This window comes from Panthera pardus, unplaced genomic scaffold, assembly GCF_024362965.1.
Source record: "Panthera pardus isolate Hobbes unplaced genomic scaffold, ASM2436296v1 HiC_scaffold_13, whole genome shotgun sequence".
Lineage (NCBI taxonomy): Eukaryota > Metazoa > Chordata > Mammalia > Carnivora > Felidae > Panthera > Panthera pardus.
In genome coordinates this window covers 149,920,865-149,937,688 of record NW_026526688.1, presented here as the reverse complement: position 1 = coordinate 149,937,688, position 16,824 = coordinate 149,920,865, and the positions used below count along the sequence as shown (strand labels likewise).

General features: G+C 35.5%; 1 protein-coding gene across 4 annotated transcripts in view; it reads right to left on the bottom strand.

Moving 5' to 3' along the window:
* The window catches only part of CENPC (centromere protein C), an 81,378-nt gene that overhangs the window by 15,881 nt on the left and 48,673 nt on the right, over positions 1–16,824 (bottom strand). For 3 of the 4 annotated variants that reach the window (XR_002085601.2, XM_019468561.2, XM_019468552.2), the window contains exons 12-14: positions 14,688–14,770; positions 9,411–9,470; positions 3,572–3,676 (exon numbers count right to left, since the gene is read on the bottom strand). Coding sequence is in view for 3 of the 4 variants with exons in the window: in XM_019468561.2 (XP_019324106.2) it covers positions 3,572–3,676; positions 9,411–9,470; positions 14,688–14,770 (248 nt within the window). In the remaining variant the exon portion in view is untranslated. The remainder of the gene's footprint in view (positions 1–3,571; positions 3,677–9,410; positions 9,471–14,687; positions 14,771–16,824) is intronic. The other variant, XM_019468557.2, reaches the window with a different exon arrangement.

Below are 16,824 nucleotides of genomic sequence, written 5' to 3'. Positions count from 1 at the left end.
AAAACTCAAACAGGAAGAAATAGAAAACTTGAACAGACCTATAATCAGAAAAGAAATTGAATCAGTTATCAAAAATCTCCCAACAAATAAGAGTCCAGGAGCAGAAGACTTCCCTGGGGATCTATGAGACTTTTAGAGCACAGTTAATACCTATCCTTCTCAAGCTGTTCCAAAAAATAGAAAAGGAAGGAAAGCTTCTGAACTCATTCTATGAAGCCAGCATTACCTTGATTCCCAAACCAGACAGAGACCCCACAAAAAAGGAGAGTTACAGGCCAATATCCCTGATGAACATGAATGCAAAAATTCTCAACAAGATATTAGTAAATCAAATTCAACAGCACATAAAAAGAATCATTCACCATGATCAAGTGGGATTCATTCCTGGACTGCAGGGCTGGTTCAATATTCGCATATCAATCAATGTGATACATCACATTAATAAAATAAAGGATAAGAGCCATATGATCCTGTCAATCGACGCAGAAAAAGCATCTGACAAAATTCAGCATCTTTTTTAATAAAAACCCTCAAGAACGTTGGGATAGAAGGAACATACCTAAGCATCATAAACGTCATATAGGAAAAGCCCACCACAGCTAACATCATCCTCGATGGAAAAAAACTGAGAGCTTTCCCCCTGAAATCAGGAACATGACAGGGATGTCCACTCCCACCACTCTTGTTTAACATCGTGTTGGAAGTCTTAGCATCAGCAATCAGACACAAAATGAAATAAAAGGCATCAAAACTGGCAAAGAAGTCAAACTTTCACTTTTTGCAGACAACATGATACTCTGCATGGAAAACCCACAAGACTTCACCAAAAGGCTACTAGAACTGATACATAAATTCAGCAAAGTCGCAGGATATAACATCAATGTACAGAAATCAGTTGCATTTCTATACACCAATAATAAAATATCAGAAAGAGAAATCAAGAAATGATCCCATTTATAATTGTACCAAGAACCATAAAATACCTAGGAATAAACCTAACCAAAGATGTAAAAGATCTGTATGTTGAAAACTATAGAAAATTTATAAAGGGAATTGAAGAGAACACAAAGAAATGGAAAAACATTCCATGCTCATGGATTGATTAGAAGAACAAATATTGTTAAAATGTCTATCCTAGGGGCGCCTGGGTGGCTCAGTTGGTTGGGCATCTGACTTCGGCTCACGTCATGATCTCGCGGTCCCTGAGTTCGAGCCCCACATCGGGCTCTGGGCTGACAGCTCAGAGCCTGGAGCCTGTTTCGGATTCTGTGTCTCCCTCTCTCTCTGACCCTCCCCTGCTCATGCTCTGTCTCTCTCTGTCTCAAAAATAAATAAAACGTTAAAAAAAAAAAATTAAAAAAAAGTGTCTATCTACCCAAAGCTATCTACACATTCAATGCAATCCCAATCAAAATTGTACCGGCATTCTTCTCAAAGCTAGAACAAACAATCCTAAAATTTGTCTGGAACTACAAAAGATCCCGAAGAGCCAAAATAATATTGAAAAAGAAAACCAAAGCATCACAATTCCAGACTTTCGTCTCTACTACAAAGCTGTAATCATCAAGACAGCATGGTATTGGCACAAAAACACACACACAGACCAATGGAATAGAATAAAAACCCAGAATTAGACCCACAAATGTATGGCCAACTAATCTTTGACAAAGCAGGAAAGAGTATCCAATAGAAAAAAGACATCTCTTTAGCAAATGGTGTTGGGAGAACTGGACAGCAACATGCAGAAGAATGAAACTAGACCACTTTCTTACACCATACACAAAAATAAACTCAAAATGGATGAAAGACCTAAATGTGAGACAGGAAACCACCAAAACCCTAGAGGAGAAAGCAAGCAACAACCTCTTTTGGCCTCAGCCACAGCAGTTTCTTGCTCAACACATCTCCAAAGGTAAGGGAATTAAAAGCAAAATGAACTACTGGGACCACATCAAGATAAAAAGTTTCTGCACTGCAAAGGAAATAATCAACAAAACTAAAAGGCAACTGATGAAATGGGAAAAGATATTTGCAAATGACATATTGGAGAAAGAGTCAGTATCCAAAATCTATAAAGAACTTACAAACTCAACACCTGAAAAGCAAATAATCCAGTGAAGAAATAGGCAGAATACATGAATACACACTTTTCCAAAGAAGACATCCAGATGGCTAACAGACACATGAAAAGATGCTCAACGTCATTCATCATCAGGGAAATACAAATTAAAACCATAGAGATACCACCTCACACCGGTCAGAGTGGCTAAAATGAACAACTCAGGAAACAACAGATGCTGGCGGGATATGGAGAAATGGGAACCCTCTTGCACTGTTGGTGGGAATGCAAACTGGTACAGTCCCTCTGGAAAACAGTGTGGAGGTTCCTCAAAAAATTAAAAACAGAACTACCTACGACCCAGCAATAGCACTACTAGGAATTTACCCAAAGGACAGGAGTGCTGATGCATAGGGGCACTTGTAACCCACTGTTTATAGCAACACTTTCAACAAAGGCAAATTATGGAAACAGCCTAAATGTCCATCAACTGATGAATGGATAAAGAAGATGTGGTTTATATATACAATGGAATACTACTTAGCAATGAGAAAGAATGAAATTATGCCATTTGCAGCAACATGGATGGAACTGGAAGGTGTTATGCTAAGTGAAGTAAATCAGTCAGAGAAAGATATATGTTTTCCACTCATATGTGGAACTTGAGAAACTTAACAGGAGACCATGGGGGAAGGGAAGGGGAAAAAATATAGTTACAAACAGAGACTGAGGAGACAAACTTTAAGAGACTCTTAAATACAGAGAACAATCTGAGGGTTGATGAGAGAGTGGGGGAGAGGGTAAAATGGATGATGGACATCGAGGAGGGCACTTGTTGGGATTAGCACTGGATGTTGTATGTAAGTGATGAACCACAAAAAAGAAATCTACCCCAAAAAGCAAGAGCACACTGTACATACTGTATGTTAGCTGTTAGCCAATTTGACAATAAACTATATTTAAAATAAACAAATAAATAAAAAACAAAGAACACAAAGGCCAGCAATGAAATATTTATAATAATCCACATGCCAGCTTAGCTCACTGACTTACATTTACCCATCACAGAAAGGAAATAACTTTTAGAGAACACTCATTGTACTTCCTTGCCCACTCTCTACATTATGTAGAGAAATATGATGAGAAAGTGGGATGAGAACAGTAAAGGGAAATACTTAATATCTGCCAGTCATAATTTTCTCATATTCTGATCTAGTGACTCATTTTATGCATTTAAAAACCTTGTTTAATAGTATAGAGTAATAAAACTCTATAAAGCCACACACTTACCTCAAACTGCTACCAAAGAGAGAAAAAGAAAAGCATCTCTATAGTAATCAGACAAATTTGTACTTGAATCTATTCTTGACTCATTTTTGAAGGATGATGATAAAATGAGGTAATCTGAGTAAATATTAAGATAGTGCTTGAAACGTAATATATATATAAATAAACTGTGGCTATCCTCATTATTTTTTATTGTCAGATATTAAAGTGTAAATTGGAATTTACCTGATGGCCTTCCATGATAATCTATTCGCTCTCCTCGCCAATATTCCAAAGGTTTCAATCGTGTTCTCTTGGTCCTGCGAACATCTGGTGTGTTGGAAGGCAATACTGTAAAAAAATATTAAACAAAAATGTATACATATAAATGTTTAGTTGTATGGTACTTTGTAGTGGAAAAATTGATATTACCCTATGGAACACTTATGTTTCTAGACAAACCAATAGAAAAACAAAATTTTACAATATATTTGTGTTAGTAATTAAAGAAATGCCTATGTAACAATAAACTAAAAAATTGGCAAAGATTAAAAAACTTAACACTCAGAGTGAATGATGTTAAAGAAGCACAGAAATAAATACACTGTAGGTGGAAATGTAAACAGATTGAGGATAAATTAGCAATAACTATTATAATAATCTCTGATTCAGAATTTAATTTATAGGAAAGGAGTTTGCAAAAATATTCACAATAAGAGCCAAAGCTAGAGGTGGCCCAAAATGGTGGCATAGGGAAGACCCTCAATTCCCATTCTCATGGACACACTGAACCCACACCTAGATATAGAGCGATTCCTCCTGAAGAACTGAGAGCTGACTGAACAGGTTCTGCTCAACAAAGGACAGAGGGACACAGAGAGAAAGGAGAGACAACACACAGTAACATCAGAAACCCTACCCTGATACTGTGACCTGCAAAAGGAATGGATGTCACTGAGAAATGCAGATTCACCTGCCCTGAGGCACAAAAACAAAAGAAAACAAAACAATACAAAACAATATAAAACAAATAAAACAGTGGTTTAAAGGGTAACTGGACCCAAACTGAAGGAAATTCATTTACTAACCCTACAACATCTGCCAAAAAGTGGTGGAGCTGCCAGAACTCTCTCCAGATCAGAGGTGCTGGCAAGGACCATTGCTTATGTTCTTCCACCTTGATAACACAGATGGGATCAGAATTTGGGTGCTCTAGCTAGTCTGCTAGGGTTGCTAGACAGCCCCAGGACCCTAGCTCCAGCTATCCTCACAGGGTAGCACCCCATCCCTGCACCCTAGCTCCAGTCATCCAACCAAGACAGTGCTGGCATGAAGCACCCAGGGACCCCCTCCATCCTACCCTTGCTCCAGCTCCAGCCATCATGCCAAGGTGACCCCAGCCCAAGCACAGTCCAGGTCCAGCCATCCCACCAGGGCAGCCTCGACATGAAATGCCCCAGAACCCCCAGCCCATGCTCACTCTGGCTCCAGCTGGCCAGGCAAAGATGCCAAGCACACACAGTCTATACAGGTGATATTCCTACACAAGTCCACTTCTTCAAGACCAAGAGAGGAAGCTGTTCTAATTCAGAGAAACAAATAGAACATTAGACAAAATAAGGAGACAGAAAAATATGTTGCAAACGAAAGAGCAAGATAAACCACACCAAAAAAAAAATCTAAAGGAAATAAAAAGGAACAATCCACCTGGGGCACCTGGGTGGCTCCGTTGGTTAAATGTCTGACGTCAGCTCAAGTCAAGATCTCGTGATTCGTGGGTTCAAGCCCCGCATCAGGTTCTGTGCTGACAGCTCAGAGCCTGGAGCCTGCTTCTGATTCTGTGTCTCCCTCTCTCTCTCTCTCTGTCCCTCTCCCGCTTGTGCACTCTCTCTCTCAAAAATAAACTTAAATATATATATATATATATGTGTGTGTATATATATATATATATATATATATGTATCACTATACATTAACCAAAACTAAATAAACAAATATTTTTTAAAAGCGGTAGAAAAAAAAAGCAGTATCAATAAACTGAAACTCTTATAAATAATCATTACAACTTTTAAAATACTTTGGTTGTTACAGTTTATCATAACCATCTATCTGGCTTTCTGTTAGAAGTATTTCTTCCGAATTCTCAAGAGCTAAGTTTTGGAGTCAAACTTACATACTAACTATACCATGAACCAGTTGTGAAATATCACAGAAGCTAAAGTCATTCAACCTCTGTAGTTTTTTCCATCTGTCTAATAAGGATAAATAATAGAACCCACCTCATGGAGTTTTGTGAGATATAAATTAATATAATGCTGTAAAATGCCTGATATATAGCAATTCATTAAACAGTAACTATTACTGTTTTTTTCATTCATTCATTCATTCATTACACCCAACACGGGGCTCAAACTCATGACCTCCAGATCAAGAGTCACATGCTCTTCCAACTCAGCCAACCAGGCAACCTTCTATTACTTTTTTTTTTTTTTAACGGGCAAAGCTATATAGTCAAGAATGTTCATGGTAGTACTATTCATAGTTAGAAAACAAAAACAAGTTTGAACACCATCTAAATGCTCCACAGTAGGAAATTTGTAAATCGAGGTAGTTATGTGTGCATGTTTGTATACATAAATCCACTCATTTTATCTGAACAATGCAAAGTTCTATATACTAAACTCACTTTATTGGCTATATAATTAAATTCCTATGCTCTTACTTACTGTTTGTTAGAAATTTCCAATTCTGAAAGTAGTTTATTAAAATTTCCCAGTCTAACTGTAGTTATACATTTTAGTTGATAGGTTGTTTGGTACATAAGAGTTTGTGATTTTTCTTTCTATTTCATTAATTCTTTATTTTATCACTAATGCCCTTCTTTATTCTGTTCAGCACTTGTATTTTAACCTTAAATTCCACTTTGCCTAATACTAAAATTACACTATTTTCTTTATATTTACACTAGCCCACTTAATTTTTCGACAATCTTTTATTTTAAAACCTGTTTTAAGTGTTTCTTATAAACACATACGTCAATTTGTACTATTCAACCAAATCTGAGAGTCCCTACATGAGAGGAATTCAATCCATTTACACTTATTTAGTATAACAACTAACATGTTTCCTTTTATTCCTTCCATCTTACTTTATACTTACTAGTTATATCAGTGCTTCTTCTTTCTCATTTTTATTGGTTCCAACAAATGCCCATTTCTTTTTCCTCTCTTCCCTTGGTCATTTCAAAGTTCTACTGTGATTTTTCGTTCTAATATTGGTCACCTTCCCATTCCTGACACTCAAAAGTCAAACTCTTGTTTCTCCGTGATTATACTTAAAACATTATATAACCCTTACCAAGATACACTCTCCTCTCCTTTTTCTCATTCAGTAAAATAAAACTTTTAGACTACTTTTATTTTTTTTAATTTTTTTTATGTTTATTTATTTTTGAGACAGAGCGTGAGTGGGGGAGGGCCAGAGAGATGGAGACACAGAATCCGAAGCAGGCTCCAAGCCATCAGCACAGAGCCCGATGCGGGGCTCAAACTCACAAACCACGAGATCATGATGTGAGCTGAAGCCGGATGCTCAACTGACTGAGCCACCCAGGCGCCCCTAGACTACTTTTAATACCACTCTTCTGCCACTACTCTCTTCCCTACCATACTAAGTTTTATTAATATAGTCTGGATTTCAAGGTACTGTTACAAAAATCATTATTTAGCACTTATAAATCCCCATTCACATTAGCATTAGTTACTAGTCACACCCCAAGGTAATCAGCAATGATTCACATCCTTGTATAATAATCCTCTCCCCTAAGATGTATGTGTGAACTGTGACTTTCTTTTCATTTGGAGAGTATGGTGATAGTAATAGTAACAATATATAATCCTGTGATTAAATCATGATTTTATACATACATATATATATATATATATATATATATATATATATATATATATATGTATGTATACACACACACACACACATATATATGACAATATATAGGATATTATACATTTAAGACACCATCTAGCAGAAGCAGAGAGAAATTCTTCCTTGCTGGCTCTGAAGAACCAAGGTGCCACACTGTGAAGGGGCCTCTGGAAAGGGTCATGTGGCAAGGAACTGCAAGTACCCTTTAGAAGCTGAAAGTAATGGCCCATGGTTGACAGCTAGCAAGAAAACAGGTACCTCCATCCCACAATTTCAGGGAACTGAATTCTAACAACCACATTAGCTTTGAAGAGGACCTCAGATGACACCACAGCCCAGGATGATACTTCGGATTGCAGCCTGTGAGGCTCTTGAACAGAGGACCCAGCTAATCTGTGCCTGGGCTTCTGACCCACAGAAAATATGGATAATAAATAAATGTGTGTTGTCTAAGCCACTAAATTTATGGTAATTTAGTACATACCAACAGAAAACGAATACACATTATTTAAATTTAACCACATATATTACAAGAACTATTCCTCATCACTGTTTCCTCTCTTTGGACTCTATTCTGATTTATCTACTTGTTTAGAATACCTCACATGAGTATTCTGCCTGGAGGATTTAGAGTAAACTCAATCTTCGCATTATCTGCAAAGTAAATTCACTTATCAGTAAGAAAAATATGTTAGCCAGATATAAGATTATTGGATTATAATACATCTCTAGGCTACAGATGTTATTTTATTCTTCCAATGTTACACAGATAAGCAGTGCTAGTCATTTTTTCTCCTTTATCTGTAACCTTTTCATTCTAAAAGCTTCCCTATATTCTTGAAATTTAGGAATTTTATTCACTGATGACTAGAAGTATATCTTTTTGAAGGATTTTGACTAAAAGTTGGCAAACTCATTCAAATTACAGATAGGAGCCAATCTTTAATCCAGGGGTTTTAACATATTACTTTAACATATTACTTGTAATATGTTACAATATGTTACAACATATACATATAACATATTACTTGTAATTCTCTCTCCTCCATCTGTTTCTCTTTTCTGTAAATCCTATTCTCTGCAAGTTTTCTCAACTGTCTCCATGTTATTTCCATTGCATACCTTTTTTCCCCTCATGATTTCCATCTTTCTTTTTTTCGTCTCTGAGGAATTTCTTCCATGTCAACACCAGCTACTAATTCAGCTCTCAGTAACAGTGACCATCTTTATTTTCACTTCATCTACCAACTTTTTAAATTGAAAAAATAGGGTTTTTCAATACCAGAAAGTTTTCTATGCTGTAAATGAATCTTTCTTTTATTGTTAAAATTGTTATCTATCTACTGCAAAAATTCTACCTCACCAGTAGCTGACTACTGTTTTTAGGCATAATGCTTGATTTTCCTCTCTTTGGTTGATAAAGCCCCTGCTGAGGAACATTTTTATTTCTCTTTGCCTACTACTTGACTAGTTAGCAATCCACTTCAAGACAAGCATTAAGCACTAAGAGTCTCTCTTCATTGGGCCCAAAATACTGACAAGATGTGAGTTTGTCGTTGAAGCAATCCAAGGAAGTTTCTCTTCCAGTGAGTGGTTCTCTTCAGGTACAAGTGCAGAGGCACTCCCAACCTCAAGCACAGAGAGAAACATACAAGGGCACTCCAATCCTACAAAGGTGAGAGGTCCCATGAATCTTGACTGGCAAATATCTCTTTGGGAAGCACAGAGTTTTAATCCTCCATGGCCTCTCCATGGGTTCCTCAGCTCCCATCTTTGCCTACTTATTTATTCCAGTTACTGCTTTGTTTACAAGTCAACTGGATAAAAACGGGAGTTGTCAGGGATGTCATCTACCTAGCAGTTCTATTTTACAGATTCTCTGCCCTAGCTTTTAGCCTAGGTGAAATCATGCTTCCTACTATTACTATGTGAAAAAGAGTGAGAGGGATAAAGGATTTATTAAGTGAACAATAAAGAAAATCATTGGCCGGAGATGAGTTATTGTAAAATTCATGAAAACTAAACACTTGGTTTTAATTTATCTGTCAATTAATCCAAATACTTCCCCCTGCTTCAGAAAAATTAAGTCCTACTTAGTAACAGAGATTTTATAATATGAAGATATTAAAAGAAATAATCTTACCTAACTTGTGATGTATTTTATTCACTGATAGTACTCTAGATATTTTTACTCCTGAGTCACCTGCAAAATGCAAATGATAATATCATGAATAAGACTATTAATTCCATGTTGAATTAAAGTGTATTAGTTGGTCAATTTCAATATTAAATATTAATTAAATCAATCGATTAAATCAATATTAAAGAAATTTTAACCTGACAATACATTTTATTACTTCTTTTACTTTCTACTGCCAAGGAATAAAGACTAATGAAACATTTCTCTAGATTTTGCTATAATGTATATGTCTAAGGAGCCTAATAGTTAAAAATAACAGAAAAGCAGGCTTTCTATGGCTTCTGGACTTCAGGTGAAATAAGCTACTTGATAGATAAAAATGCAGGGTGTAATAATGAACAATTAATATGCTAATAATGTAACGCATGATCTCCAAATTTCTAAAATAGTGCCAAGTATACTAAATTATCAGTGCTCCAATTAGGTCAGAGTTTTCAACTTTAGTGTTATAAATAGCATCCAAATATAGTTGCCATCAATTCTTTGTCTTCCTATACATAAATGCTGTTCTTTATCAAGAGGCAGAGTCCAATGCCCTTTTCTTTGAATCTCTGCTAACCTGTGACTTGCTTGACTAACAGAACACGTAAGAATGACATTCTGGGACTTCAAAGGCTAAGTCCTAAGAAGATAGCAGGTTTCACCTGGGTCTCTTGGAACTTCATTATGGAAAAAGGCGGACACCATATATGACATCTGACCACTCCAAGACTGCCATGCTGTGAGGAAACCCAAGCTAACCACATGGAAAGGCCATGTGGAGGAAAAAAGATATACTTGGTCAGCCCCCACCCACCCTGTTCCAGCCACCCCAGCTAAGTGCTATATATAGAAGTGAAAAACTCACCCTGGACTTCCAACTCAGTTTAGCTTTCAAATGAATGACTCCAGCCACAGCAGTTTGCATTTAACTATGAATGCATGACATGGCCCAAGAGAGAACTGCCTAACTAAGCCAAATAAACCCACAGAACCATGAGAGATAAATCAATTACTATTTTAAGCCACTAAGTTTTAGGTGTTTATTATGCAGCAACATGTAACTAGAACACTTAATGTCCATTAATGATCTAAAATTTTTGATACAATTTTACATGTCATATATATTTCCTGAAAAGTAAGCCTAAGCTTTCATTATATTTTCAAATAAGTCCATGATAGCAAAAGATGGTTAAAAATGACTGAATTAGATACTTCATAAAATTGCTGGCTTAGAAGAAACTTTAGTGAGCATAAGATCTAATTTCCCTGTCCAGAACAGGCATATCTATAGAGAGCTATGGAAATCAAAGTAGCAGTGCCTGAAAAGACATGAATAGACACTTCTCCAAGGAACACATCCAGATGGCCAACTGACACACGAAAAAACGCTCAACATCACTCATCGTCAGGGAAATACAAATCAAAACCACAATGAGATACCACCTCACACCAGTCAGAATGGCTAACATTAACAACTCAGGCAACAACAGATGTTGGCGAGGATGCGGAGAAAGAGGATCTCTTTTGCATTGTTGGTGGCAATGCAAGCTGGTGCAGCCACTCTGGAAAACAGTATGGAGGTTCCTCAAAAAACTAAAAATAGAACTACCCTACGACTCAGCAATTGCACTACTAGGTATTTATCCATGGGATACAGGTGTGCTGTTTCGAAGGGACACATGCACCCCCATGTTTATAGCAGCACTATCAACAATACCCAAAGTATGGAAAGAGCCCAAATGTCCATTGACAGATGGCTGGATAAAGAAGAGGTGGTGTATATATATCAATGGAGTATTACTCAACAATCAAAAAGAATGAAATCTTGCCATTTGCAACTATGTGGATGGAACTGGATGGTATTACTGTAAGCGAAATTAGTCAGAGAAAGACAAATATCATATGACTTCACTCATATGAGGACTTTACGATACAAAACAGATGAACATAAGGAAAGGGAAGCAAAAATAATATAAAAACAGGGAGGGCTACAAAACATAAGAGATTCTTAAATATGGAGAACAAACAGGGTTACTGGAGGCATTGTGGGAAGGGGGATGGGCTATATGGGTAAGGGGCATTAAGGGGATCTACTCCTGAAATCATTGTTGCAGTATATGCTAACTTGGAGGTAAATTTTAAAAATTAATTAATTAATTAATTAAAAATACAAAAAAGTAAAAGTTTAAAAAAAGAAAGAAACCTAATAAGCATGGAGTTTGAGGAAAACAAGGTTTCCTACAAAGAAAACAAGAAATGTCTGCCTTTAAATTTCTACTCACACATTAGCTATCGTGAAGACAAAGACCAATAGCCAGCTAGTTTAAAGGAAAATAGATTATGATTCAAGGTTATTTTTACTCTTCAACTGGTTGTAAAAAAAATAAATTCCTGAGTTCTTCTTAGCATATATGAGCATGCCTACCAACTTTATAAAGAAGAAGTCTATCTGTTCTCACAGAAGGTACAAATGTGTTAAGCATTTATTAAAAGAAAAAATATTGACAGAGAAAGTTAAAAATTCAATCATGTACTGTTTCTAAACCACTTTATTTTAGTTCTGTAGTAAAGGTGAAGTAAAAGTATGAACAAAAATGTAAGAACAAACCAAAAGAAAGCAAGGGTCACAATATTAATATTAGACAAAACAGACTACAAGGTAAAAGCATTGTAACAGGATCAAGATGATAAATCTGACCAAAGCAGGTACATTCCATATAAAGGCTTATATGCTCAGCAACAGCAGTGAAATGTATAGAGCAAACACTGCAGGAAACAGATGGAGGAAAAAAAGCATACAACTACAGTGGAAATACTTTACTTCAACTCTAGCAGCCCTCAGCAGATTTCAGAAATCACAAGAAAGTCTATAAAGGATCAAAATAACATCTAACGTAACATGTTCAATTCTAAGATCCTGTTCTTTTCCCCCAAATCTGCTCCTTCCCTAGTAGTCTCCAAATCAAGTAGTGACACCACCATTCTTTCAGGTGCTCAGGCCAAAAGCCTTAAAGATGTCCCTGACATCTCTCTCTTCCCATAGCCCCATCCATCAGGAAATCCTGTTGATTCTATCTACAAAAATATTCAAAATCCTACTACTGCTCTCCACCTTTCACTGCCATCACCCTAGTCTAAGCAACCTATCATTGAGATTATGAATGTCTCACCAACCTGTCTCCCTGCTTCCAACCTTACATGAGCCCCTCAAACTCACGAGTCCCTCCCTAACACAGCAGACACAGTAATTCTGTTTATAGGTCCGTCATGTCTCTCCTCTGCTCAAAACCTCCCAATGCCTCCATCTCTCTTAGGAGTAGCCAAAAATCCTTAAAATAGCCTTTAACATCCTATGTGATCTTTCATTCTCGTTGTCTCTGTGACATCATCTCCTACTACTCTCCCTCTCTTACTCTGATTTACCCAATCTCCTTGGTATTCACCACCAGACTCATTACCGCATCAGAACATCTTCCCTCTACCTGGGGCATTATTTCCTCATACAGCTGCATTCTCTGCTTTCTCATCTTTTTCATATTTTGCTCAAATGATCATTTCCTCAGTGAGGCCTTTTCTGCTCATCTACCTAAAAATGCAACCACCATATCCCACCCAAAAATCTGTTTTATTTTTCTACTCTCAACATCCAACAAATCATTAAGTTTTGCTTTTTATTGCTTCTTTCCTGGTACCCCAGAAAGTAAGCTCCAGGTGGACAGTAGTTTTTGTCAGTTTGGTTCTCTACCACATCCCTAGCCCCTAAAAGAATACATAGTAAGTGTCCCATAATATTCTGTAAATATTTAAGATTTCTGTAGTCAAAATATATTCAAAAATTTACACATACTTACATTATTAACAAAATAAAAAGATATATATTTGTAAATCCATACATGTATACACAAAAAAGTAATATTCTCTTCTTTCTCAAGTACCCATGAGAGAACTATAAAATTCTTTCATGAATTTTATGTGTTCTAAGCATACTATACAGAATGCAAAGAAAACCTTAATAAATTCAAAGAATAAATAATAAAAGCCAAAGTTCCCTAGAACAATGAAATGAAACTAGAAACTATTAACAAAGAACAAAACATTTTAGAATAACAGCCAACATTATGTATTTAATATAGACCAGATATTAAACTAAACAAGAAAGCTATGGGATTGGAAATGATATCACCATTTTACAGATAAGAAGGCTGAGTTATTAACACTGAAATTTTTTTACTCAAGATAGCATAGTAAGTAATATAAAATTCAGCTCAACCTGAGCTGAATTCAACTGTAGGCTCCTGGCTCTTAAGACCAACCTCTTGACTAATATATTCTTAAAAAAAAAACTCCTGGGTCAAAGAAAAATCACTGCAATTTGGGGTGTACTACAATAAGAACATGACATTTAAAATTAAGCCAAAACTAAACTTAGGAAAATTCACTGTTTTTTATTTTTTATAAAATAAAAAGTAGAAAAATAAATACAGAAAGCATTCAACTTAGAGGAAAAAAATAATAAAATAAATCTAAACACAGGGAGAAAAAAAACTATTTAAAAGGAAAAAGAAAGAGGGTGCCTGGCTGTCTCAGGTGGCAGAGCATCTCTTGAACTAGAGGTTGTAGGTTTAAGTCCCACATTGGGTATAGAGATTACTTAAAAATACAATCTTTTAAAAAAAATTCCACCTTTCTAGCATTTGAAAAGGAAATTAAAAAGAAAAAGAATTAAGTGAATTAGGAAAGAAAAAACAGTATAACAGATTATATTTCAAGCATACATTCTTTAGAAGCATAAAAAATTACAAAATTATTAACAGGCATTTAAAAAACTTTACTATGGAAAGTTTCAAACACATTCAAAAAAAGAAAAAATGGTATAATGAAACTGATACACCCACTATACAGCTTCAGTAATCAATACATGGCTAATCTTGCTTCATTTATACCCTTATCAGCTTAACATTTTTAAATATTAGAACAGATATTTTAAGTATCAATTATTTCATTATGTTCTACCTCAAAGAAAGGACTGTCATTGTGTCATTCTTTCTCTTTCTCTCCCTCCCTTTATCACCTAGGTGTAAGGTCTTACAAATCTCTAAACATATAGTAAGGCTCTTAAAAAGTAAGTACTCAATACACATTTGCCATTGGTGATAATTTAAATAAAATATAGCACACCGTACTCTGTATGCATAAAGCCATAAATATCAAGAGAGTAGACAATAAATAATAACTTACCTGAACTTTCCTGAACTTCCTTATCATCCACATCAGAATTACTCTTTTCAGATGATAAATAATTCTTGAGCCTGAAAGGTCCACTTTAACATAAAAAAGTAAACCGTAAAATTTGTGCCTTTATAATACATATATCTAGTTATCTGCCTTAATGGACATTTTGTCCTAAAACTGCCAAACGTTCCTTTCTTATAAAACCAACAGTGATTTATAGGTCGCCAAGAATATACTTACATGCTGCATAAAACAAAGAATCTATAATTTAATCCTGTAACTGTCAGGATAAATACTGAATTTTATAACCTTTTAAACTAACTCATGTAATAGTTACAAACAGAGAGGAAGGGAGATAAACCATAAGAGACTCTTAAATACAGAGAACAAACTGAGGGTTGATGGGGGGGACCCAAGGGAGAGGGGAAAATGGGTGATAGGCATTGAGGAGGGCACTGGTTGGGATGAGAACTGGATGTGGCATGTAAGCGATGGAATCATGGGAATCTACCCCCAAAACCACGAGCACACTGTATACACTGTATGTTAGCCAATTTGATAATAAATTATATTAAATAAATAAATAAAATTTTCTAGCAGCCACATTAAAATAAATAAATAAATAGATAGATAAATAAATAAATAAATAAAAATAAACTCATGGATCAGTTAATAAATTTTTAGTCAACTCAACACCTCTTGATAAAAATCAAATTTTAAAAAGTAAAATTAGAAATCAATCAGCTTATGGAATGCAAGCTGGTGCAGCCACTCTGGAAAACAGTATGGAGGTTCCTCAAAAAACTAAAAATAGAACTACCCTGCGACCCAACAACTGAACTACTAGGCATTTACCCACGGGATACAGGTGTGCTGTTTCGAAGGGACACATGCACCCCCATGTTTATAGCAGCACTATCAACAATAGCCAAAGTATCGAAAGAGCCCAAATGTCCATTGATGGATGAATGGATAAAGAAGATGTGGTATATATATATACAACGGAGTATTACTCGGCAATCAAAAAGAATGAAATCTTGCCATTTGCAACTATGTGGATGGAACTGGAGGGTATCATGCTAAGCGAAATTAGTCAGAGAAAGACAAATATATGACTTCACTCATATGAGGACTTTAAGAGACAAAACAGATGAACATAAGGAAAGGGAAACAAAAATAATATAAAAACAGGGAGGGGGACAAAACAGAAGAGACTCATAAATATGGAGAACAAAATGAGGGTTACGGGAGGGGTTGTGGAAGGGGGGGATGGGCTAAACGGGTAAGGGGCACTAAAAAATCTACTCCTGGAATCATTGCTGCACTATATGCTAACTAATTTGGATGTAAATTTAAAAAATAAAAAACAAGTTAATAAAAAAAAGACAAAAAAATTTAAAAAATAAAAAAAATAAAATAAAATAAAATAAAATATAAAAATGAAAATCACATATACTTTTGGAGTATATATTTAGTGACTAGGAGAATGGAATTGTTTAGGGGGAAATTTTTTTTCTTCATTAGGTTCAAAGACAGTGTTCATTAACAAAATCAATGCAGAACTTCCTCTGTTAATACTGATCTGATTAAATTTTATGTCATTTTCAAATATGTCTTTTCTCGTAAATAAATACTGCTAAATTCTGTTAAAAAAAAAAATCAAACAGCTTATTTTCATTTAAAAAAAAAAAGCCAAAAACAAGTGGAATTTAAAATATTTAAATTTAAAAACTGCTCAGAAATGATTCAGCTTATCCCTGTCTGAGATTCCTTGCCTCTATTATGAACACAGGATAGGCATAGTAGTCATAACCCATCAAAAAGTAAAGAAATCTCAGCCATCCCTGAAAAGTCTTAAGAATCTGTTATAATTTACCATTCCTTCATTTTAAAAAAGGGTATATGATTTCAGATATTATAAGAGTAGGTTAATTTGGTTTGTTCATGGAGTGTGCTTGTTTTAAACACATACCCAAATTCTTAAATACTTGTTTTTAAGAGAGAGAGTTTTCCCCTTTTCCTTGAATGTGGTCTGAATTTAATGACTTGTTTCTAACAGAATAAAGTGGAAGTGAAAGTGTGCAACTCCAGAGACTAGGTCATTAAAAGGCACTATGACCTTCATCATGGTCACACTTTCTCT